General features: G+C 40.8%; 1 protein-coding gene across 6 annotated transcripts in view; it reads left to right on the top strand.

The window, feature by feature from the left end:
- Positions 1 to 24,324, top strand: part of LOC111142360 (chimerin 1) — a 154,879-nt gene that overhangs the window by 114,801 nt on the left and 15,754 nt on the right. For all 6 annotated transcript variants that reach the window (XM_022495390.1, XM_022495401.1, XM_022495430.1 and 3 more), the window contains one exon: positions 15,691 to 15,775. In XM_022495390.1, the coding sequence (XP_022351098.1) occupies positions 15,691 to 15,775 (85 nt within the window). The remainder of the gene's footprint in view (positions 1 to 15,690; positions 15,776 to 24,324) is intronic.

The following is a 24,324-nucleotide window of genomic DNA, read 5'->3' as shown; positions in this document are numbered from 1 at the left end:
TTCAGTCATTGTTTTAAAAAAAAAAAAAAAAATGGAGAAGGCTATTCCTGAACTCACCGATTCTACTGTGCCGTGTCGCCTGAGGTGCAGAAGAGCCAGCCGAATCCACTTTTCCAGTCTAAAGAAGGTGATGCCCGCCAGTATGTTGTGAGAAAGCCCATAAACAAAGAAGCTAAGAAACCTAGAGCACCCACAATCCCATGTCTTGTTACTCCATGTGTTCTGCCACACAAACGTTGGCATATTGCTCCGAGGAAACAGCGTACTAAGAAAGATAAGGAAGAGGCTGCAGAACATTCTCAGCTTTTGGCCAAGAGAATGCAGGAGGCCAAAGAAAAACTCCAAGAACAGATTGCTAAGAGACTCTAGGTCTGAGGCCAGTCAACAATGAGATCTTCTAGAATTAACAAATAAGACCAGACATCAAAAAGTAAATAAAAATTGTGTTAAAACAAATGAACAAATGGAACTGAAACAAATGCACAGATACAGAGAATGAGCTGACGATTGCTGTAGGGCAGAGCAGTGGCAGGGATGAACAAAATAAGCAAAGGCCGTTAAGAGGTACAGTCTTCCAGTTGTAAATACAGAAGACGTGGGGATGAACTGTGCAACACAGGAAATCTCGCCAGTCGTCTTGCCACAGTAGTGTATGGGGGCAGATGGCAACTAGACCGTGTGGTGACCCTGCTGTAATATACACAAATAGCGAATCCCTGTGTTTTTACCTCAAACTAATACAACACTGCATGTCGGTTACTCTTCAATTTAAAAATAATTGGCATCTCCAGAATTTATCTCAAAGGAGAGAAGCATCCTGGCATGTGACTCTCATTGCAATAACAAGATAAAGATCTAAACCCATAGGAAGAACACACAATAAGAAGTCCCCTGTACCATAGTTCTTTTCTCTTAATATTCTGTGTGTCCACATAATCATCTACCCTTCAAGGATGAGTTTTTTGCACTTTTGGGACACAGTGGTATGTTAAAGGCAAGTTTTTGTAGTCCCTTGTATCATCTCTCCCTTCTCACCTTCCAGATTTAACTAAGGATTGAGTCTTAATTGTATTCTGCTTATTTTGTAATCTAATAGGATACCTATGTCATAATTTAGATTTCTAATTTTTAAACATTGTTTAATTCACAAGTTATACTGTCCTACTTCATCTTCTTTGTGACCTACTATGTCAACATTCCTCAGAGGAAAGTCTTCCTTAGGAGGGAAGTTTACCATGGCTTTAATAAGGTAGTGAAAGCATATGACTGAAGAATATGTACATGTCATGACACCTTACCCGGTTACTGTCTATGCTGCCAAGTTCCCTCTATCGCCGTATACTTACTGTCATCATTAGGCAGCTTTCATTATTCTTTTTTTTTTTTTATTAAAGATTTTATTTATTTATTTGACAGAGAGAGAGAGAGATCACAAGTAGGCAGAGAGGCAGGCAGAGAGAGAGGGGGAAGCAGGCTCCCTGATGAGCAGAGAGCCTTGTGGGGCTCGATCCCAGGACCCTGAGATCATGACCTGGGCTGAAGGCAGAGGCTTAACCCACTGAGCCACCCAAGCGCCCCAGCTTTCGTTATTCTTATGTAATAATACATAACACAAAAATATAATTGTCTTCATCAAAAGAGCCCAAGGGACAGAGAGAAGCAATACATACATAAGTGGAATATAGGTCTAGGAAAGATTTTTTAAGTGAAGAGAAAACACAAAAAAATTGATTTTTCTTTCTTAAATATTTTATCAAGTGCTGCTGGTATCTGAGAAACCGCTACAAATTATTTTTCTAATAAACACCATACCAATAGTGTTTTTGTCTTTTCAGGTTTCTTAACCCCTCTTCTTAAATTATCTTAACATTCTTCTGGTTACAAAATAGGAAAGCTAGAAAGGAAAGGGGAAATAGCCCAGTGATGTTACATTTCTAAGGAACATCATCAACTGCTTGTTTAAAAAATATTTGTATATTCTTTGGGGAACAAAAATAGACCTGGGTGCATTTTTAAAGTATTATGTAAACATAAAAATTAAAAATATATTCATTTGTAGGCCATGGACATCTGAGGACGCTTGTCATATTAGGGGATAGCCTTCAGTCTGTTGTGTTAGAAATGACAATGTTTTCGCTAGTTATGTGAGTGGATTTGCTCAAATCAGGCCTAAAATGTTATGTTCACTCTTTTTTCTAAAACTCCCTTTGTTTGGAGCTCTAGCCTTATATGTGCCACAGCCAGCTCACTGCTCCTGGCTCTGCTTGGTAAGCGTGCACAGTGCACTTGTTCATAATGAGAAGGGCCGTCTCTAGGAAGCAGGCTGTTCTGTTTTGACCGTTGCTAGTATAGTGCATTACTCCACAGTTGAATGACATTGCTTCAGTGTCTTTTTAAAAAACTATTTGGAACCCATGATTGATACTTACCATTTGATGGAACAGTTGAAGACTTTCCATTGCAAGTGTTAGAAAGCCCAACTCTTGCTTGCTAAGGCAAAAAGGGAGCTTATGGGCTCACATAGGAAAAGACTGCTGGTGGTTGGTATCCTTTGCCTAAGGGGCTTAAAATGGCACCAGAACCCTGTCTTCTAGCTCTTTCTTCATTTGTAGCCTTACTCTGTTGACAAGATGGCCTGCAGAGGCTCCAGCTCTAAATCTTCTCTGATACTAATCAACTCAAAATGAGACTAAACAAAAAAGTCTGGGCCTGGCAGGCATTTGCCCAATTATCTTATGTGCCCATCTCTGAACCAGTAACTCAGCCCCTAGGCAAGAGAATGGAATGTACTGATTGGCTTGGATCAAGGTCATATACTCTCGGAGCTGGGGATGGGGTCAGTTCCATACAATTCGTATGGATTGAGAACTGGTGCCCAAAGAGAAGACATTTATTCTGTGTAGCTAAAAAAATAAATGCCCACAACATTAAATGACAAGATGATGTCACTAAATCTAAGATCCTAGTATACAACCTACTGAACACAACAGTGTCAATGTGACACTTTGCTGGGAGAGACATGTTCATAGAGAGTGATGATATAAGAATCCTGAAGAAGCTGAGCCTCTAGAAGGGACACTGAGAATCACCGATGAAGTTAATTTTGTATGTGTAGAAACTGAAGCCCAGAAATCCCAGGTACAAGCTCACATGAAAGATCAGTTTAGAAATAAGAATATAATCTGAGCTTCTACTTCCAGCCATGGGGGAACAACTAGATTTACCTTCCCATCTTAAAACAACCAACAGACCAGGAAAAAACATATAAAACCACACTCAGATATTGAACAGGTAGTGTAGTACTATGATACCTGAAAAAAGGAACGCAATAAGAGGAGTCTTCAGATTGTTTTCATTTACTGCTTAGGGGCAGTTTCGTGGCCACAACACATGGAGGGAGAATCTAAAGAGAATCCAGTGGTCTAAGTGAATTAAAGATACAGAGATTGGAGTTTGAGGAGGCAAAGCAGCTAAAATTTGTAGAGCAGCGTCCCCAGTGTCCCAGCGGTGGCGGGGGTGGGGGGTAGAGATCTGTGAATCTGCATTGGGGTCTTCTTGACTCTTAGAGCAAGTACCTATCTACATATGCACAAAAGGGGCCTCTTAAAACACACATACACACACCACCACCACCACCACCACCACCCCCGCCCTGGAAAGCATTAGGCTGAAAAATTACTGCAATTCACTCAGGGTTGAGAATAGTTTTGCCCTCCAGTAGGTGTGGAAAAATGTGATAATATATGAGGCATTGTTTAAAAGTCCTCACAGGGGGTTATCTCAGTAGCATGACTAAATTAGCAATAGACTGAAGGCTGCAGTAAGGAGAAAATTGAAGCCATCTGAAAGAATCCAAGTTGAGGGCACTCAGTGGGTTAAGCCTCTGCCTTGGGCTCAGGTCATGGTCTCAGGATCCTGGGATCAAGCCCCGCATCGGGCTCTCTGCTCAGCAGGGAGCCTGCTTCCCCTTCTCTCTCTGCCTGCTGCTCTGCCTACTTGTGATCTTTCTCTCTGTCAAATAAATAAATAAAATCTTAAAAAAAAATCCAAGTCGAATCTCTAGAGATTGAAAATCTATCTGAAATGGGGGCACCTGTCTGGCTCAGTCAGTGGAGCATGCGACTCTTGATCTCAGGGTTGTGAGCCCCATGGTGGGTGTAGAGATTAAAAATAAAATCTTTAAAATCTTAAAAAGTAATGAAAAGTACATTGGATAATATTAATGGCATATTAGGCATCAAAGAGGAAGAGAACCAGAAGACACAACTATAGAAAACATCCGAAATGAAGGACAGAAAGATTAAAAAAAATAAGTAAAAATTAACATAGCATCAGTGACCAATGGGGGACAGTATCAAGCAATCTAATTTAAAAGTGTAATTGGAGTCAGAAGGAGCAATGGTGAGGGGCCAGGGAACAGTACAATTATTTGAAGATCTAATTCAAAAAATTTTTAATTTTGATGAAAACCCATAGATCTAAGAAGTACAGTGAACTACAAATAGGGGGGAAGATATGAAGAAAACAACACCTTGGTATATCATAATCAAATTGATAAAAACCTGTACTGAAGAGAAAAATCGTTAAGAGCAACCAGAGAGGAGAAAACCAGGTTATGGGAAAGAAAAATTATATTCCTTAAGTGGCACTTTACCTCAGCCTGGAAGGAAGTCGTCCCTCTCCCTGGTGACATTAGAATGTGTAGAGGACATATTTAAGATCTAGAAATTAAACATGCATTCAGCTTCTCTGCAATTTTATTTTCATATTCCAGCTTCAGAAAGTGTTTATAATTGTATGACTTTATAGGATCTTCAATGTGCACACTCATAGTCATAAATTACAAAGTACATTTTTAAAAAGAGAATTGGTTTTTACACTACTGTTTTCTTCATTAATATCTATAAAGTTTCGGGGCACCTGGGTGGCTCAGTCAGTCAAAGTGGCTGCCTTCGGCTCCGGTCATGATCCCAAGGTCCTGGGATGGAGCCCTGCATCATCAGGCTCTCTGCTCAGCGGGGAGCCTGCTTCTCCCACTCCCTCTGCCTGCAGCTCCCCCTGCTTGTGCACACACTCTCTGTCAAATAAATAAATAAAATCTTTTTAAAAAACTCTATAAAGCTTATTCCAGTGTTAGGAAAATATGTCAAAGGAAGAAACAAATTATTTTTCTTTGTCACTGATACACTTACATATTTTAGAAAGTTTTTTAAAAGGCAGAGGGGGAGAAGGGGAAGAGAATACATTTTACATAGAGATGAAAAATACTGACTACAGAGTTCTCATCAGAAACTATGCAAGACAACAGAGTGACATCTTCAAAGTACTCAATGACAACTAAAAAAAAGCCTTTCAAAAATGAAGACATAAAATATTTTTTTTAAACAAAGAAAAACTGAGTAAATGCATCCCCAGGAGAACTATACTACAAGAATGTTAAAGGAGGTTCTTCAGACAAAAGGAAAATAGTACCAGACGGAAATTTAGATCTGTACAAAAGAATAAAGAATGCCAGAAATGGCAAACGTATGGATAAGTGTAAAAGGTGGTTTTTTTCTTTCATTATAGTGATATTAAAGATAACTGACTAAAGCAAAAAGTGGTATTACATAGTTTATACAAGTATATGACAACAATGGCATAATGTACAGGGTGAAGGAAGCATAGTGTCATAAGAGTCTTACACTTTACATGAAGTGGTATAAAATAGTTATAAGCTAGTAGAGACAAAAGGGATTCATAAAAAATATGCAATTTATTCAAAAGTATGGAAGAAGAGAGAAAAAGGAACAAAAGAGCAAACAAAGTTATACAGAAAACAAAGCCAACATGGCAGATTTTAAACCCAATCATATCTGTAGTTACTTTAAAGGGAAGTGGCCCAAACACTCCACTAAAAGGCAAAAGTTATCAAATTGGATATAAAAAAGCAAGATCCAACCACATGCTATCCATAGAAACCCACTTTATTTTTTTTTTTTTTAGATTTTATTTATTTATTTGACAGAGATCACAAGTAGGCAGAGAGGCAGGCAAATAGAGAGGAGGAAGCAGGCTCCCTGCTGAGCAGAGAACCCTATTCGGGGCTCGATCCCAGGATCCTGGGACCATAACCTGAGCTGAAGGTAGAGGCCTTAACCCACTGAGCCACCCAGGTGCCCCAGAAACCCACTTTATTTTTTTTATTTTTTTTTTTTAAAGATTTTATTTATTTATTTGACAGAGAGAGAGAGATCACAAGTAGGCAGAGAGAGAGAGGGAAGCAGGCTTCCTGCTGGGCAGAGAGCCCGATGCGGGGCTCGATCCCAGGACCCTGAGATCATGACCTGAGCCGAAAGCAGCGGCTTAATCCACTGAGCCACCCAGGTGCCCCCAGAAACCCACTTTAAATATAAAGACCCAGAGAAGTAAAAAAAAAAAAAGCTACCATGGAGACAATAATTCAGAGAAAAATAGAGTGATTTTTAGAGCAAGGAATATTAATGAGAGGAGAGAAGGTAAAATTCATCAAGAAAACATAATTTAAAATTTATATTCACCTAATAACAGAGGTTCAAAATACATAAAGCAACAACTAAAAAGTGAAAGAGACAGGTCTACAATTTGTAGATGGAGACTTCCACAGTTGCTTCTCAATGACCGAGCAGACAACTAGAACACTAATAATGAGATGGAAGATTTGAACTATAGTATCAACCAGTTTGGCCTAATCGATATTTATAGAAGTATTCTACTCAGCATAGAAGGCGTATACTGTTCAAAATAACACATACCTGAAAAATTTTCCACATGTTTAGAAATTAAACAACTTACTGCTAAATAACTCATGGTTAAAGAAGAAATCACAAGAGACATTAGAAAATACTTTGAACTGAATTTTAAAAATACGACATATCAAAATTTGTGTAATACAGCTATGGTGAAATCTTTACCACTGAATGCTTATTTTAGGAAAGAAAGAAAGTCTTAAATCAATGAGTTAAGCTTCCACCTAAAACTTGAAAAAGACATAATTAAACCAGGTCATGGAAGGACATATTAAAGGTAAGAGCAGCAATCAGTGAAGTAGAGGAAAGTAGAGAAAACCTGAATCTCTTCCACTAGAGCTTTAAAAAGGGTTTTAACTACATAGTTTAATAATTTCTCATGCATTGTAGTCTAACCTTTTTCCTGGCATATTATAGAAATACTTCCATTCTTAATGTATGTTAACAGTAAACTTCGGATGACATTATTACAACTAAACCAAAGAAATTGAAACCTGTTTATGTGGAACTATATACTAGTACAATATTGGCTTCAGGGAATTGTGGATCGAAGATAATGTGGGTTGGTCTGGGAGCTCTTTTTCTCGTAGTATTCAGTTTCTTTGTCTGTAATGTGTGTGTAGAGATTATGGATTGCACCGTGGTTTTTATTGCACAACCAAGGATGAGTCATTCGCTTTCCTATCATAGCTTCATAATACAACTTTAGGAGACCGACATTTTGGAAGTATTGACTATGTTGATTTTTTACTGCTGATACTTAAATGCAAACTTATTAATCCAAGTAATAAAACTAAACTTTCAAAATGAAGTGTTTTAGGTTATGCATTTGACAGTGTTAAACTTTAACCATGATTCAGTTTAGAGGTAAAGTTCTCATTAAAGCTCCTGTAGCTGGGGTGGGCGTGGGGGGAAATTTGCTTCTGAAGCATAAAAAAGTCTAAACATTAAAATCATGAGTTTTCTAATACTTTAAACAATCATAATTTGAAATAGTATTTTTAAATTATTGGTTGTTTTTATTTTTTCCTATTTTTATGTTGTTTATTTTTTTATTATTTTATTATTTATTATTTTTATGTTATTTATTACCCAGTCTATACCTTGTAACTTAATAAAAGTAAGTAAATAAATGGAATCCCTGGAAAACTTGGACAAACTTTGAAACTACTGCCTGATTCCTAGGTTTTAGATTGATGGCTGTGTGTCAGGAGTCACTCTGGCAGCTGAGAACAGAACACAGACACAAGAAACTGTGTGGGGCGCCTGGGTCGCTCAGTGGGTTGGGCCTCTGCCTTCAGCTCAGGTCATGATCTCAGGGTCTTGGGATGGAGCACCACATAGGGCTCTCTGCTCAGAGAGGAGCCTGCTCCTCCCCCCACCCCCCTGCTGCCTGGCTCTCTGCCTTCTTGTGATCTGTCAAATGAATAAAAATCTTTTAAAAAAAGAAAAGAAATTCTGTGTGTATTCGAGCTTGAAGATGGTTGTGTGTGATTCTAAGTAAGCTCACTTGGTCTCCACCACAGTTAACTCAGCTGTAGTTTTGGAGATAGTTCTCCCTCACTGAGACAGTGTTCATTTGGGAGGTGGGGTAGGGAGAGGAGAATCATGAAGCAAGCCATAAAGAAATGTAAACTCTCTGAAGAAGGCCTACATAAAATTGAGGGAAATAGACTGTATGAGTGGAACTGGTAAGAAGCCCTCATTTGTCTGGACATGTTTATTTAAGGTGTCATTTTAGATACCAATCAATAAAAAACCACTTTTATAATCTTTTGTATGTGGAAGGACTGCCTTATTATATTGCCCTAATAATTGCCCTACTAATTAAGACTAGTATTATAGTCTGACAGTTACTATACTAGCGTTTTCCTGCTGTTATTTTTCATATTCAAGGGGACATCGTTTATTAATGGTCTGGCCACTGTATGCCTTGTAGATTTTTGTGGCATCTCCCTCAATTTTGAACAGTTTTCTAATTCTTGAAACCTTAGGTCACTCATTTTCTGTCATTTGTCATCCTCTCCAGAATGGTACTTCTGACTCTGTTAACTATTGTGAGGTTGAGTGTCTGCCTCAGAGAGCCCCTGCGAGCTTTCCCCTGCACAGTCATCCTCTGTAGCAGTAAGCTGGAGAAGCCATTCGCACCTGGGCCCCCTCACCCGTGGTCCCATGCCTCCATGCAGTGCCCCAGTCAGCCTGCTGGGGACACTGCACAGGGCCAATGGGTATACCCCTCCAGTTCCAGGCACCGTTTCCATAAGTGTTTGGTGCACTCCTTCCACCTTCCCTGCTGTGGGTGCTGCGTTACACAGCCATTACGTCAGGACAAGGAGAGAGTAGGCACGGCTAGCATGAGATCAGTGCTGGGGGCTTAACCGTGCTCAAACCTCACTGTTTGTTAGAGATCTTTCTTCAAGAATTTTGAAGCCACTAGTCATTTTGACTAGATTTAACTAATAATAAGACAAGAAGGTATTGCCTTGAAACTAAAGACACTCCTATTTTGAGTACCTGTTTCCTACTGCTATTTGCAGGGAACCCCCACACAGTTTTATATATTTCTTGCTAATGATCATAGCCAACGTTATGCATTCTCTGCTCATGACTTAATAGTATAAATCAAAATACTTTAACTGAGGTGGCAAAATCTGAGGACCAAAATTCTAAATTTCAAATATTTTGGATCAAAGTTAAGCCACCTTGGTGAGACTAAAATTGATTACATAAAAGAATACGCTCTGGTTGCCCAAAAGATAAAAATGGGGGGAAAAGGAGAAAAAGCTTTTCTTGCCCAGCTGCCTAACTACCTACATTGCTTTCCGTTTTGATTTTGATCATCTGTTCTCTCCCTTCATCACCCAGTACGAGGCTGCAGAGATGACTCACCAGAGCCTCCCAAATGTCAGTCCTCTTATCCCAAAGCAAAATTTCATTTCCCCAAGAGTGTGTGTGTGTGTGTGTGTGTGTGTGTGTGGTAGGCCCCTTGCCAGATGTGGAGCCCAACATGGGGCTTGAACTCACAACCCTGAGATCAAAACCTGAGCTGAGATCAAGAGCCAAATGCTTAACCGCCCGAGCCAGCCAGGTGCCCCTCCCCGAATATTTTTCTCACCTCCGACATAGTTTCTGTTTGCAGCAGGCTTTGCAGGCCAGTGCCTTGGCTATTGACATTCATGCTTATTACCAGAGGGAGTATTACGGCTTGGGAGGGATAATAAAGATAGCTGAAATTTTTTCTCTTCCCGTTGCATAGATTTCTTTTCCTCTCCTTTTATTACTGACATTCAAACTGAAGATGGGAATGTCAGAAACCTGATGAAAAGGTGTTCTGGTTTTCTTCCAGAAGCCGGGGTTTGGAGCAGGATCACAGTAGGCCCAGTGGAGAAAAGCTTCAGTTTCCCAGGGTCAGTGCCCAGGAAACAGCTGACCCACAGGCTGTGCCATGGGGGCCCCTCAGTGGCCCACTTACTTCCCTTCCTGTGTGTTCTCAGCCTGGTTCTAGCCAGCGTCTTCTCTGGGATAGACGTTTGGGATCCGGTAATTAACTCAGTCTCTCGTCCCTGGTTCTCCGTGATGTCAGTGATGTTAACATGAAGGGAGTTGTTCATAGGTGAAAAGCAATCTCAAATGTCATGGTAATAAAGTTGTCTTCTTTCTATAGAAAAGGACCTTCAAACTAGTTGCAATGCCCTTTGTTCAGGAAGGTATAATTCATGCTGTGTACTTTGTCACTTTCATTTGTCAAGATGTACCAGAGGTTTGGAGGTGGCCTAGAAAAAAACATGTGGCCAATTTATAAGGTTGCTTTCCTCAGGCCCATCCTTGTCCTCCCTGATAACGTTATACACTGAAGCTGAATGCGCTCTTGGATTATCTCACCAAAACAGCCTCCCCAAAGGGACTTTTTGCGGGGGGGGGGTGCACGGGGGTAAATTGATCAAGTGATTTGTTCAAATAACTCTAAGGAAGAAAATAGTGCTGGTCAGTTTCCCATGTTATAAAGCCAATGTACGTCATTAAGGTCACAGAGTAAACAGCAGAAACAGATTGTAAGAAACACTAATTAAAGACAGCAGAGGTCATAGAATAAAATAAGACACCACTTAACACCTTATTCATCTTAAGACCATGGTCCCCACTGTCCATCAGCCTCGACTACAAGAAACACAGACAAGAAGCCAAAAGTTTTTGTTTTTCTTGTAAAAGGCCTTCAACAGGAATATAGATGACCTCGGTTCTTGACTTACATCCAGTGTTAGCAAAGTTCTCTGAGATGACCTCATCTGCATCTAAGAATCAATGAATGGGAAAAGGGACAAGGGGGTAAGGAAGAAGGAGAAAGAGCTGACATGACAGCCCTGGAACAGAAGAAGAAACAGGAAAACTAAAACACAAACTTTTGAAAACATAAAAAACCTGGAACCATTTAGAATCAAAATCCTATGGAAAAGGTCACTAATGATTGTCCGCTAGCTGTTTCTGTTGTAAAGACGTCAGTAATTCTGAACCCCGAGCGCTGACCAGCAGCTGTTCCCTAAGAAGGCATCTCCTGTGTTCCAGTGCATTCCAGACAAAAGTTGCCCTCTGTTACAATGCGAGGCTTCGGGCCGAGTCCCTGGACCCCTTGAGAACCACTCCACGCCTCCTTTCTCCCACATTCTACCCCAGTTCTTTCTTAGCGTCCTCCTAAGTAGAAAAAAATCCCCAAGGCACAACTTTTGACCTTTTAATTATTATATTTTGAATGCCCATTACATTCTGATTTAGTCATTTTTAGGACAGGTAATCAGAAAACAACCATCTCTGTTAAACGGAATGAGATGCAGGTGTGCGGGCCCGAGGGCCTCGTGTGCAGGAACAGCACTCCGTTGCCATCGTGCTGGAAGGAACAGCCCTCCAGCTGTCCTGCTCAAAGTTGTATGATTTGTACAGTTGAGTTTTAAAGATACCTTTCTCTGAATTGGCAAAGTATATGATATAAACATCACTGATTATATAAAACTGCATTTAAAATAAAACATTTAGATAAGGCACTTTAACAAAGTATTTGTTACTTTTTCTTTAATGTGCTTGACATTTATTGTATGACTTTAGTGTCATCAAGGAAAGAAACTTGCTTTCAAGTCCAGCAGCCCTTCTCTGAATTTCTGGCCAGTTCCAGTCTCTATCCCCCATTTCAGCCAACTGAACTTCCATCTAATGCAGAGACTCTGGACAGTGAACTCCCTTAGCCTTCCAGACTCCAGGCCCCATGACTCCTGCACAGCCATCCGTTCCCCTCCTTCCTTTTTCCCAACTCAGGGAATGGGGGAAATAATTCTCTTATTCAAAGCTAATCCCTCTGTCCTGGATCCTATCTCCACTTGCCACCTTCAGGAACTTTACTGCAGGAGTTTCTCCTCTTTCCCGGTAGTTTTCTTCAATCTGCCATTCCCCACCCTCCTCCCTTCCAAACCTGTTCCCCTTCTGTTCCCCCTGTTTATGCCCTCTTCCCCTCTCCTGTGCCTCTGATTCTGTTGGTTACCAAGGCCTGCTCATTCTGCCTCCTACATAACTCCTTTACCCCTTCCTCCACCACCGCTGCCTGAGTTCAGCCCACACCATCTGTTACCTGGACTCCTGCCAGACATAGCCTCCTACCTAATTTGTCCTACCTGCCAGCCTTGCCTGCCTGTGTCACTCACCTGGAAAATCCTCAGTGACCCTGCTTTGCTCACTGGGCAAAGTTAATCTGTAGGCATGGAAAACAGACACCCTGTCTCTCTTGATTCTTGCCATGTGGTCATCCCCACCTGTGCCCATGCTGAACGTCCTTGTGATTCTCTAAACCTCCCATTGTTTGGCTCAAGCCATATACCTTTGATTTCCTTGGAACAGTCAAGGAATTTTCCTAATGCACCCCCTCCAACACACATACCCCAGTCGTGCCCTACAGGTCACCCAGCTGACCCACCTCTTGGGGTGCATCTTAAGCCTGCAGAGTGCCCATCCCCCTCCCCAAGCTTCCCATGCACTCTGTGGGGACTTTCTCTTGAGCATTTTCACACTGTATTTAATGGGAGAAACCTACAGTGAATTCCTTGAGCCAGGATCCTTTTTATCTTTGTGTGTCATTACTTTCAAAATGTTCATGAATGAATAAAAATGACTACTGAGTGAAGTCTCTGTTTTGATGACATCTAGGGGAATAAAAAAGACAAAAAGGCTACGATGTTCCATTTTTACAGACAAGAGTCCACTGTCGTAAAGCCATAGGGGTCACAAAACAAAATTTAAGGAATATGCATTATAGAGATAATGATTCAAAAGGGAATCCAGTTAAACCCCGTTAAACAAGTAGACATTTAGTAAGCTTCCGGTGCTTCAGTCTCCTTGCTAGAACCGTTTCCTGGAGAGCTGTATAAGCTCCCTTCCAAGGGGTGTTAACAAAGGGAAAACAACAGCAGCCCCACACGGCTCAGGATGCCTTTATAAAACACCACCCAAGAGGGAAACGTATAACAATTTCCTAGAGATTGCTTTCTGATCTCACATGGGATCCTTCAGTCAGAGCGCCAGCCTGCTCGGACCATTCAAACCCTTCCTTTGTCATATTTTGTCATACTTGTCATATGAAGAGACGTCCCAAGAATTCCCAGACGCCGCACTCACTACTGCTGTTTTGAAGATGGGGAGGGGACTTGGTTCTGTCATAACCTCCCAGTACTCAGTGCTGTTTGCCATGAGCCAAGTTTTAAAGTATTTCACATCATCTACTCTATTTTTGCTCTCCCAAATGTGACTTTAAGATCCTTTATCATGAGATAACTGGCAGGTACAAGACAGACTTACTTCCTCTGTGCTTCTAGTCCATTTCTGTTGACCTCACCAAGTCAAGTGATACTGGAGTGTCCAACATCTTGCAACATCTAAGCCAGTGGGTATCCCAGAAACTCTCCCTGAAACTAACGCCATGCTTCTATAGCTATTTCATGATTATGTAACTTTTTGAAATACAAGTCAGTGCAGTTTCACTCATTCTGCTCAAAGCAAAGCAAGGCTTCCTACTTTATCCAGTTTTATTCACTCCGGGGAACACAGACCAACAAAAAAGACATCACAGACAATCTGAATGTTGATCTTGGGCTCTGCTTTAGAAACTCTAGGAAATGCTTTCCGTTACAGGCACTGAGCATCAGTAACAATCCGGAAGCAACTGTGTCTGCATTCCTGATGCTTTTCCATAAAAGACACAGAAGAGATTATGGCCTTCTTTTCCAAAATCAACACATTTTGTACTCAAGCTCACTTGGCAGTGACCAGAGTCACAAGCACATACCTACTTGGAAGGAACCAACAACAGGTTATCCATGACAGCCTTACCCAGCCAGTGTTAGTATTCTGACATACCTTTTCTCATTGATCTGAATGATATGCTTTTTTTTTTTCATTTTAACATCTCTGGAATTGGGATTTCTCTATAATCAGTGGTTTGTCATAATTCACCTGGCTTGGTTTTTCTAAATGGAATATATGCCTTGTGTTCAATGTAAGTCTTGTGTTCAATACCATCTTAAGTTTGAAAGAATAAGTTATATTATCTTAAAAATCATCTACCTATTTGATACATAAAAAGAACAGTAGCAAAAATGACCATCTTAGCGGTGAATTTCATCATTTGTATTCTCTGTTCTGACAGAGACTTATGTTGGAGTACAAATCGTCACATTTTATGATTTTCACTGTCTTTATATGACTGTTTTCTGCAGGAGAACATCATACATATAAGAAATTTTCTCAGGTAAATGTACTTTGATACACATATCAGTGACTTCCTGGTTCCCTCTCCCTTCTTCTTTTTTTCCTGGGTGGAAATATCAGCCAATATCTGCTCAGAATTTTTTTTCCTCAGAAATCTCAAAGTGTTATGAGAATATTCCAGATTTTTTTTTCTTTTATTTTTTAATATTGGGGTTTGAATTCCTTGCCTTCCTTTTCTACCAATACTTTTTCTTTCTTTTTTTTTTTTTTTTTTTTTAAGATTTTATTTATCTATTTGACAGACAGAGATCACAAGTAGGCAGAGAGGCAGGCAGAGAGAGGAAGAAGCAGGCTTCCCACTGAGCAGAGAGCCGGATGCGGGGCTCGATCCCAGGACCCTGGGATCATGACCTGAGCCGAAGGCAGAGGCTTTAACCCACTGAGCCACCCAGGCGCCCCACTACCAATACTTTTTCATCTGAGTTAAGCTAGAATGTCTTCTCTTTCCTATACAGAAAAGTCTAAGTATCTTAGCATTTGAATCCTTTCTTTGGAGATTCCTTTCTTAGGGATAAAGGAATCAAATGCAGTTAAAAGTTTTTGAGGCTGAAATGATTCATATGAAATGAGGCGTAATTACTACACTCAAGTAGGGTTTCTGTTTAACTCTCCCTTCTGCAGTTTCTAAAATATATTCATTCCCTTAACTAACGTAAGTATCAAATGGTTTTGAACAGAAATTGGCCATTTTTGCTGCTTCAGTTGTGACCAGTCTCACTAAGTATCACCTTCACCATCTGTGGTCACAGAAGGTAGGTCACCTGACAAAATCCTGACAGGACTCAGACATACCCTGCATCGCTCCTTCTCCTTTGTGTAACTCAGAGATGAGGCTTACGGCTGGAGGGAACCAGCTGGAAAACCACTGTAGAAATTGTTTTGCAAAGTGAATCACAGAATAATGGTTTGATGTATCACCATTTCTAAAACAAAGAGGAAATCGAGCTCTGAAAGAAATTTTAACTGCTTGTCGGTTCCACTCAGCTAAAGTTTCCCTAAATGCAGCCATACCACACCTCTTCGGTACTGTGGTTTATATTTCCGCACTTTGACAGAAAACCATCTCTTCGTCCGTGTGTTTTCCCCGCTGGCCACTCTGTCACTCACTGCTCTTTTTCAGGTCCATACGTTCAGAGGGCCACACTGGTGTGAATACTGTGCCAACTTCATGTGGGGTCTCATTGCTCAGGGAGTGAAATGTGCAGGTAAGAGCCCTTCCCTTTTTGATTTATTGAGTTACGAAGTTAGAAGGAATAAGTTATAAGGAGATTTGCTATTATGCACATACAGTGGGCTGGATCCCGGTTCGCTCTTAACACACAGGCCGTAGTCTAGACTTGCAGACATCCACTTTGGAAACTCAGTTTGTCTGCCCTTAACCTTCTGTACTTAGGGGGCAGCAGACTAGGGATCCAGTATTAGTCCATTCAAAAGAGAGAAGTTGGCCTGTTCAGAAAGTCTGATAAAAGGAGATAAAAGTAAGGCAGTTATATTTAACTCTTGCCTTTGATATTACAGTAACTAAATTTATAAAAATGATTTTTTTAAGCAGTGTACAGGGACCTATGATTGTTGCCTTGGAAACTGAATTTTAAAGATAACTTGTTAAGCTGGATTGTCCTTGCTATATTTTTTTTGCAAAATCAAACTGAAGTTTAAAAATCTGTGAATTTATCTTCAAAGATGGTTACCAAATTCTGAAAAACCACTTAGTCAGTAATATTTTGTTTGTGACATTTTGAAATCTTGAATATGCCAAATCCTTTCTATAAAATATGACCACAGTAGTTTTAGATATACATTTTGAAGAAACTTTCAAGGTTTACTCATAAAGAAATAAGCAACTCTGGGATACATTGAAATGCCTTATGAAAATAAGTTATTCACATCATGTGAAATTCCTTTGTATAAAACAACTATACCAAGAATTGACCATTTATTCAAACTACTCTAAATTCTGACATAGGCTTAGAAATAATGGTTTAAATTATAGTGTTTGGTCATAGACATTTCTTTCTGCTATTTAAATTGTAAAAGTAAAAAATACATTGTTACATATCTTTTAGCATGAAGCTTAGCACTTAAAACTGTATACTAAAAGTATTTAAAAATGGTAATTGTAATAATTCTATCAAATTTATCACTAAAAACCCATCTTTCTTTAGTGGCATGATCTTGTAAAAATTTTAATTCCAGTAGAAGTAGCATACACGTGCTATATTAGTTTCAGGTGTACAATACAGTGATTCAGCAGTTCTGCACCTTCCAATGTGCTCATCGCAGTTAAGTGTACTAGGAGCCTCCTACTCTGCCATCTTCCCTGGAAGTCTCCTGCAGCATAATTTTTTTTCTTAAGATTTTATTGATTTTTGGGAGGGGAGGGCAGGTAGAGGGAGAGAGAATCTCAAGTAGACTCTCCACCCACCAAGTGCAGAGCCTGATGCAGGGCTCGAACTTAGGACCCTGAGGCCATGACCTGAGCTGAAATCAAGAGTCAGACACTCAACTGTCTGAACCACCACCAACCCGCCCCCCAACTCTGTGGCATGATTTTTAGTGGAATATTTTTATTGCCCATTATGTGCAGAAATCTCTAGGGTCTGATTTTTCTTACTTCTAAACTGCATTTTTCTAATAGCAAGGTAAAATATGCAATGCATATTAATGTTCCAAGTCCTTTCAGTTATTATTCCCTTAGCGTCACTAAGGCATGGTAAGGTTCCAGGCATACATCATTAGCCAAGTCCATTCAAGGACCTCCCTGTCACACACAGGGATAAAAATTCCCCTCATGTTGACTTTGAACCACGCAGAGATATCTTATAGAGTCTCGGCTCAGATCCAGTCTGACTCGTCCATCATCCTAGAGGGATGACAACCCCAATGCGAGTCTCTGCCCAGAGAATAAATGAGGATAATCTTGTCAGCCTTCCGACTGGTGGTTACCAGTCAGGATGAGATTAGGCAGGCTGTGGGTAAGCCTTTGAACTGGAGGGGAACACATTGGAACCTCCAGTGATGTTAAGACCATCTACAGTGTGGGAGTGCTTGTTCCTGAGCACAAATCATCTGCTTAAGGAATGTTGGTCTCAGTCAGCATTAGGGATTAGATATAAATTTAGAAACTTTGACACAGCCAGACCAGCCAAGAACTTGCAACAGTTTCTTGAACGCTTTGTGACTATCACTGATTTAAAGGCTTCTATTTTACTGGAGTAATGATGTATATCACTTAAGTTTTGAAATATGAAGCCCATCTACATAAGAATTCTGAGTTTGCTATGTTAGCAGAGAATAGGTTCTTGTATGCATAACCCTTGACAATATGCTACAATCCCAAATCATGTTTGAAAGAAATGCTTTGGAACCTTTATGACAGTAATAATAGGAAGGAAAAGGAAAGAGAAAGTGATTTGCCCCCTCCTACAGCTACCCGCTTTAATAGTCTCCACAATTGTGTAGGAATTGAAAGAAAAGCCTTGAGGAGAATTTTCATTTTTATGCCTTGTCCGTGAAAGCATTCTGTTCTCTGTGATTTGAACCATATTAATGTATAAGAACAAGTCAACTCCTTTTTTTAAATGTGAAGGTTGGCATTTGAATTCGTTCTGTTTTCTATGACAACGAATTCTTAGATCTGAAGTGGCTGATCCTGACCTTTGAGCCATCCACTTTAAAACAGAATGCAAAGAATTAAGAATATAAAGAGAGAGAATTATGATAGGTTAAACAAAGTCTCCCTAAAGAGGTCCACTCTCTAATCCCTGGAACCTGTGAGTATGTTACCTTTAATGGCAAAAGGGACTGATTCAAGCTAAGGTCTTGAAATGGGGAGATGACCTTCCATTGTTGGGGTGGGCCCAGGATAATCACAGTCACGGGGTCCCTACAACAAAGAGGCAGAGTCTGAAAAATGGGACAGAAGCAGACATCAGAAAAGGGAGAAGATGCTAGGCCCTTGGTTTTGCAGAGGGAGGAAGTGGGCCAGGAGCTAAGGAATGTGGGCAGCCTCTAGAAGCTGGAAAAGGAAGCCTAGAAACACTGCCTCCCCAGAGCCTCCAGAAGGAGCACAGGCCTGCTAACACCTTGATCTCCACCTAGGGAAACTTGTGGCCTTGGGGCATCTGACCCCCAGAACTAGGACATGAACTCTAACGATGTAATCCACTGAGTTCGTGATAATTTGTTATAGCAGCAATGGGAAACTAATACACTAGCCACTGAACATTTAAGAAATTACTTCCGAAGGAAGAGGGCAGGCTAACTGCCTATCCGAAAAGAGATGTATTTATCTGCTTTTGATCCTAAGACAGCTTGCTTTGTTCTGGTGTCTTTTTTTTTTAAATCCACCAAGGCAGAAGAGAGCGTGTCAGGAATTTTTCAGGGAGCATGGGCCAAAAGCATCAGTTTTGTATCTCCCCACCCCCTCTGGTTTTTTTTTTTTTTTTTTTTTTTTTTGTTAAACATCATGTGAATTGTCGGGTGGTGTTCCAGGCACCAGGCTGGCAGAGTTACCACCAGAATCGGACTGAATCCAGCTAGTGAGAGGCAAGCTGTCCCTTCCGACCCACACGCTCTAGGCTGGCTAAGAGGCAGGCTGCAGCTGAAGAGGGCAGTGGAGGGCCAGGCAGTGTAGACACGGCCTTTCCTACGCCTGCCCTTGAGATCCCAGAGCAGGCACCAAACATCCTCTTCATCTACCAACGTCTCCCTCCCTCTAGCTTGCTTGAAAGACTACAAGGACGGGGCAAGGGAGCATGGAACAGCAGCTTGGGAGCGGAGACTGAAATATTTATGAGCACAACAGGTAGTTTGTAATAGCAGAGTTCAAAGGATCCTCGTTCGGACAAAAAAAACATGGTTTCCCCAAACCATGTTTCCTTTCTCTATGGAAGGGACTTAACTTATAAGTTAATATAATCTGTTGTTATATAATCACTGAGCTTGCCAAACACCCCTCCCATCAAAAAGACCATGATTCCACCAGCGTTCCTGAGTTGTTTCACCTCAGCCTGGCCATAATAATCTGAGAATTAAGCCAGATAATAATTGTAAATCACACATCAACTTAGTATTGGTTATTTATTCAAGCGACTCTGTTTTTCCAGTGTGTCATTCACATTGCTGTCATCACACACACACACACACACACACACACACACACACACGCCACAACAGGGAATGGGAGTTCTTTCCTAGTAATAAAATGTATTCATTGCTTTAAGTATACAAGGACTTAGCTTTTAGGTTGAAGAAAAGAAGTGGAAGTAATTTATTTTAATTACTGCTTTGATTGACTGGACCTAAAAAGTTATGTTTGTCTTTTTATTTTTTTTAAAAATCGTATCCATTTATTTGAGAGAGAGAGAGAGAGCGCGCGTGCATGGGGGTGGGCAGAGAGGGAAGGAGATGGAAAGAGAGTCTCAAGCGGACTGGGTGCTGAGCACAGAGCTCCACAGAGGGCTCGCTCTCACTACCGAGATCATGATCTGAACCAAAACCAAGAGCCACACGCTTAACCAACTGAGCCACCCAGATGCCCATATGTTTGTCCTTATAAATTACCAGTGAGAAGTTGATTAGACTTGTTTAGAAGTTTCATGTAGCAGTATTTTCACAAATATCCAAAGAATAAATTATTCTTTATAATTTTGCTTATGAAAGTAATGACGTCTGATACATTTGAGAATTGGGCTATTCCCATTTTCACTGGATGGAGATTCAAGGAGGGGGATATCTAAGAGACACATTTTAGAATAAAAATTTGATTTGCAATTATTTAAAATATGAACACACATGGGGCACCTGGCTAGAGCGTGTGACTCTTGATCTCGGAGTTGTGAGTCCAAGCCTCACACGGGGTATAGAGAGTACTTTACAAAAAATCTTTTTAAAAAATGAATAAAATATGAACACTCAAAGAATGAACAATTATCTTTCCTTTCAAAACATGCATTAACATTACCTTTTAATCCTAGCAATATAATGTGAATAATATCAGCTATTTTTTTTCAAAAGATAGATTTTTGTGCTTTCTAGATATGAAACATCCATTTTTTAGAGAAATCAAACCCCAGGAATTCTGAAATCTGAGAATAGCTTAGAGTTAGTGTCTAAGTAATAGAAACTTTAATAAAGGACAGAATAAAATGTGAGTTGAGTTTTTTCATTTTTCCTTTCATATGGTTTAGTCCATGCTTATTAACTTGAAGGATTAGGAGGGGGATGTGTTTCATTGTAGCATAAAAATAACCTACTAACCAAGAGATGCAACAAATGAAATGATCTTTTATGGACTTTTGTTGTTGTTTACAGTGTAGAGCTTCCTTGAGAGAAATGGAACGATAGAGGAGTTATATGACTTTAATAAATAAGGATGAAAACCAAATAAAGTCTTAATGGCAAACTGAAATATGATGTATGGCTAGTTCCTGCAGGAGCGATTTTCAGAACGAGCTCAGAGCTGGTATATTGCACCGTGAACTTAAGGGTATAAAGATGCTTTATTTTCATGACTTTGCCCTATCCTTTGTTCATCTGAAGGACTTCATAGCTAATCCTGACAAAAATTTGGCTTTTGAAATTTATTTCTAAACTCGAGTAGAATATGTTGTCCCATAGGTTTTTTTAAATATTTTTTTAAAGATTTTATTTATTTATTTGACAGACCGAGATCACAAGTAGGCAGAAAGGGGTGGGGGGAGCAGGCTCCCTGCTGAGCAGAGATCCCAGTGATGTGGGGCTCAATCCCAGGACCCTGGGATCATGAACTGAGCTGAAGGCAGAGGCTTTAACCCACTGAGCCACCTGGGCTCCACCCATAGTTTATTCTTATTCAAATGGAAGAAATAGATCAGTTTAGAAAACATTTTCCTCTTCCTTAATCCCTAAATCTGAGCTCAGTCACCACTCTACCCACTTGTCACTGAGTCACAAATAATCTAGGAGTCTAATGTTTAAAGTGATAGATGACTCCAGTTATTGAATGGAAAAAAGTTAGCATTAACATCAGATCACTATTCACATGTTTTGATAATGTGTCAAAATTTTACTGGTTTGCTTTGTAGTGGTTTTCCATATGGAATTTATACCTAGGGAAAGAACAGGACAAAACAAGAATATAATGGGTAGCTTCTATCACTGCTTTTTAAAAGTCCTTGCCAGGGGCGCCTGGGTGGCCCAGTTGATTAAGCGTCTGCCTTTGGCTCGGGTAGTGATCCCCAGGATCCTGGGACCAAGCCCTGTGTGTTGGGCTCCCTGCTCAGTGGTGAGCCTGCTTCTCCCTCTCCCTCTGTCTCTGCCTCCTTCTCTTACTGATGATGCTCTGTGTGTCAACAGAATAAAATCTTTAAAAAAAAAAAAAAAAAAAAAGCCCTTGCCAATGATTTCACTCATATGTGTAATTTAGGAAATAAATGAGCAAAGGGGGAAAAGAGAGAGAGACAAACCAAGAAAACAGATTGTTAACAATAAAGAATAAACCAATGGTCACCAGAGGGGAAGTGGGTGGAGAGATGGGTGAAGTAGGTGATGGGGATTAGGGAGGACACTTGTGATGAACCCAGAGTCATGTATGGAAATGCTGAATCACTATATTGTACACCTGGAACTCATATGACACTGTATCTTAACTGGAATTAAAATAAAAACTTAAATAAAAGTACACTGATAAAAAAGTCCTTGCCAAATCATTTATATATATATATATATATATATAATAGTAAAATATAACAATGTCTCTTTTAAACTCAAGTATATAGAACAAACAATGGGTACAATAACCGTTACCGAGTAAGAGGTTGAAACTAGCAAATTCATCTTCGGGGCTGGAAACTGTAACTCTTGGGTGTGTGATAAGCGGCTAGTGAAGGGCAGCAGGCGTCGCTCGGTGGGAAGAGCACAGGCTGGGAATCCAGAGGCCAAGGCTATATTGCAGTTCTGCCACTTTCTGTCAGGAACGAGTCATTTGGACTCTTGGAGCTTTATTGCCTCTATAAGGTAAAGGCACTGGGATAGGCTGTTACCAAAAGCCCTTTCCAACTGGATCTGTTGCTTCTTTGTACCCACTTCAAGTATGAGGCACATCAACATTAATATGAAATTATGAAGCTTTGCTGACTTTTATACATTTAAATACTATGGACGAGTTCTTCCAGTTCTGGACGAGATGAATAAATAGGTTTCATTTTATTCCTCACAATTTTAATAACAAAAGACCCTGTGCAAAACCTATACATCAGCTATGAGAAGACTCTGAAAGTGGAGAAAAGCGGGCAGGCCAACCCCAGGAACCCCGCAGCAAGTTGCCTGGTGGTTGGGATTGGCTTTTTTCCTCCCTCCCGTGTATCCCCAGCCTGGGCACGGGAGAAGCGACAACCCAGCAGTGCCAATTAGCATAGACCAAAGATGATCCAAAGAAAAGCCTTCTCTTCCTAGCCAAAGCCCTGGGAAAGGGTAGCCAGCCGAACCCTTTCCGCCCTTCCTGCCGTCCTCCAGGCGAGCATCGGGAACTAGGCACAGTGCGGCAGCCGCCCGCAGTAGTCTACGGGCAGAACCCGCTTTCGCCCTGCCCTGCAGTCTCCAGGGTGCACCTTGCCCAGTATTTCATCACTGCCTGGCAGGAAGGAAGCGGTAACCCCTCCTGGCTGAGCCTGTGGGTGACATCTGGACTTCTGTCCCACCACGCAGTAGGAGCAGCACCTTCTCAGCCCAAGTCTGTGGGTGGAGCCCTGTCTTCACCCTGACCTGCAGTGATGAGGCAGCTGAGACAGGACATTAACCTGTCTTCCACGTGTACCCTGTGGTTCCACATGACACGGCATTCCTTCTCAACCAGGCTTCTGGGCAAACCCTGGCTTCCATCCCCACCCTGCAGTAACTAGGATGTGGGCGTCTCCCTCCCCAGAATGTGGGATACAGCCCTGCTCTTTGGGTACCGTACAAGTAGGGTGGGCAAAATAGCACTGCAGTAATGGTACAAAGGCTTTGCAAACTACGTGGGTATTTGAACCTTGGCCTACAAAAGGAAGCCAGGACACGCATTCTGAATCTCAACAGGTTAACTCTCTGCTAAAAGAGAAATGTTCGGTAGGAACCAGAGTCGTCTTGTAACACTCAAAAATACCCAGGCTTCAGTTCAAAATTACACTTCATACTGAGAAGCAGGAAAATCTCAACTCAGATGAAAAAAGAACCAACAGATGCCAATACCGAAACGACCCAGGCACTAGAATGATCGGACCAGGAAGACGGCCACCACGATGATGCTCCAGCAGCAATTATAAGCACTCTGGAGACAAATGAAATATAAGAAATAGAAAATGAAGACAAAAAGTAAATGGAGGGGCGCCTGGGTGTGTTAAAGCCTCTGCCTTCAGCTCAGGTCATGATCCCAGGCTCTCTCAGGCTCGGGCTCTCTGCTCAGCAGGGAACCTGCTTCCCTTCCTCTCTCTCTGCCTGATTCTCTGCCTACTTATGATCTCTGTCTGTCAAATAAATAAATAAATTCTTCTTAAAAATTTTTAAAAATAAATAATAAATGGAAATTTTATAACTGAAAATTGCATTAACAATAACCTCACCGGATAGATGGGCTCAATAGCAGAATGGAGGGGACAGAGGATGGAACTGGTGAACCTGAATACAGATCAATAGAACTTCTCCAACTCAAACGAGAAAGAAAATAGACTTTGAAAAGTGACCTCAGCCTCAGAGACCTGTAGCAGAATAGTAAAAGATTTATCATTTGCGTTGT

This window comes from Enhydra lutris, unplaced genomic scaffold (genome assembly GCF_002288905.1).
Source record: "Enhydra lutris kenyoni isolate GAN:26980312 unplaced genomic scaffold, ASM228890v2 scaffoldscaffold1, whole genome shotgun sequence".
Classification (NCBI taxonomy): domain Eukaryota; kingdom Metazoa; phylum Chordata; class Mammalia; order Carnivora; family Mustelidae; genus Enhydra; species Enhydra lutris.
Note: the sequence above shows the minus strand (reverse complement) of the source record. Positions and strands in the feature narration are given on the sequence as shown.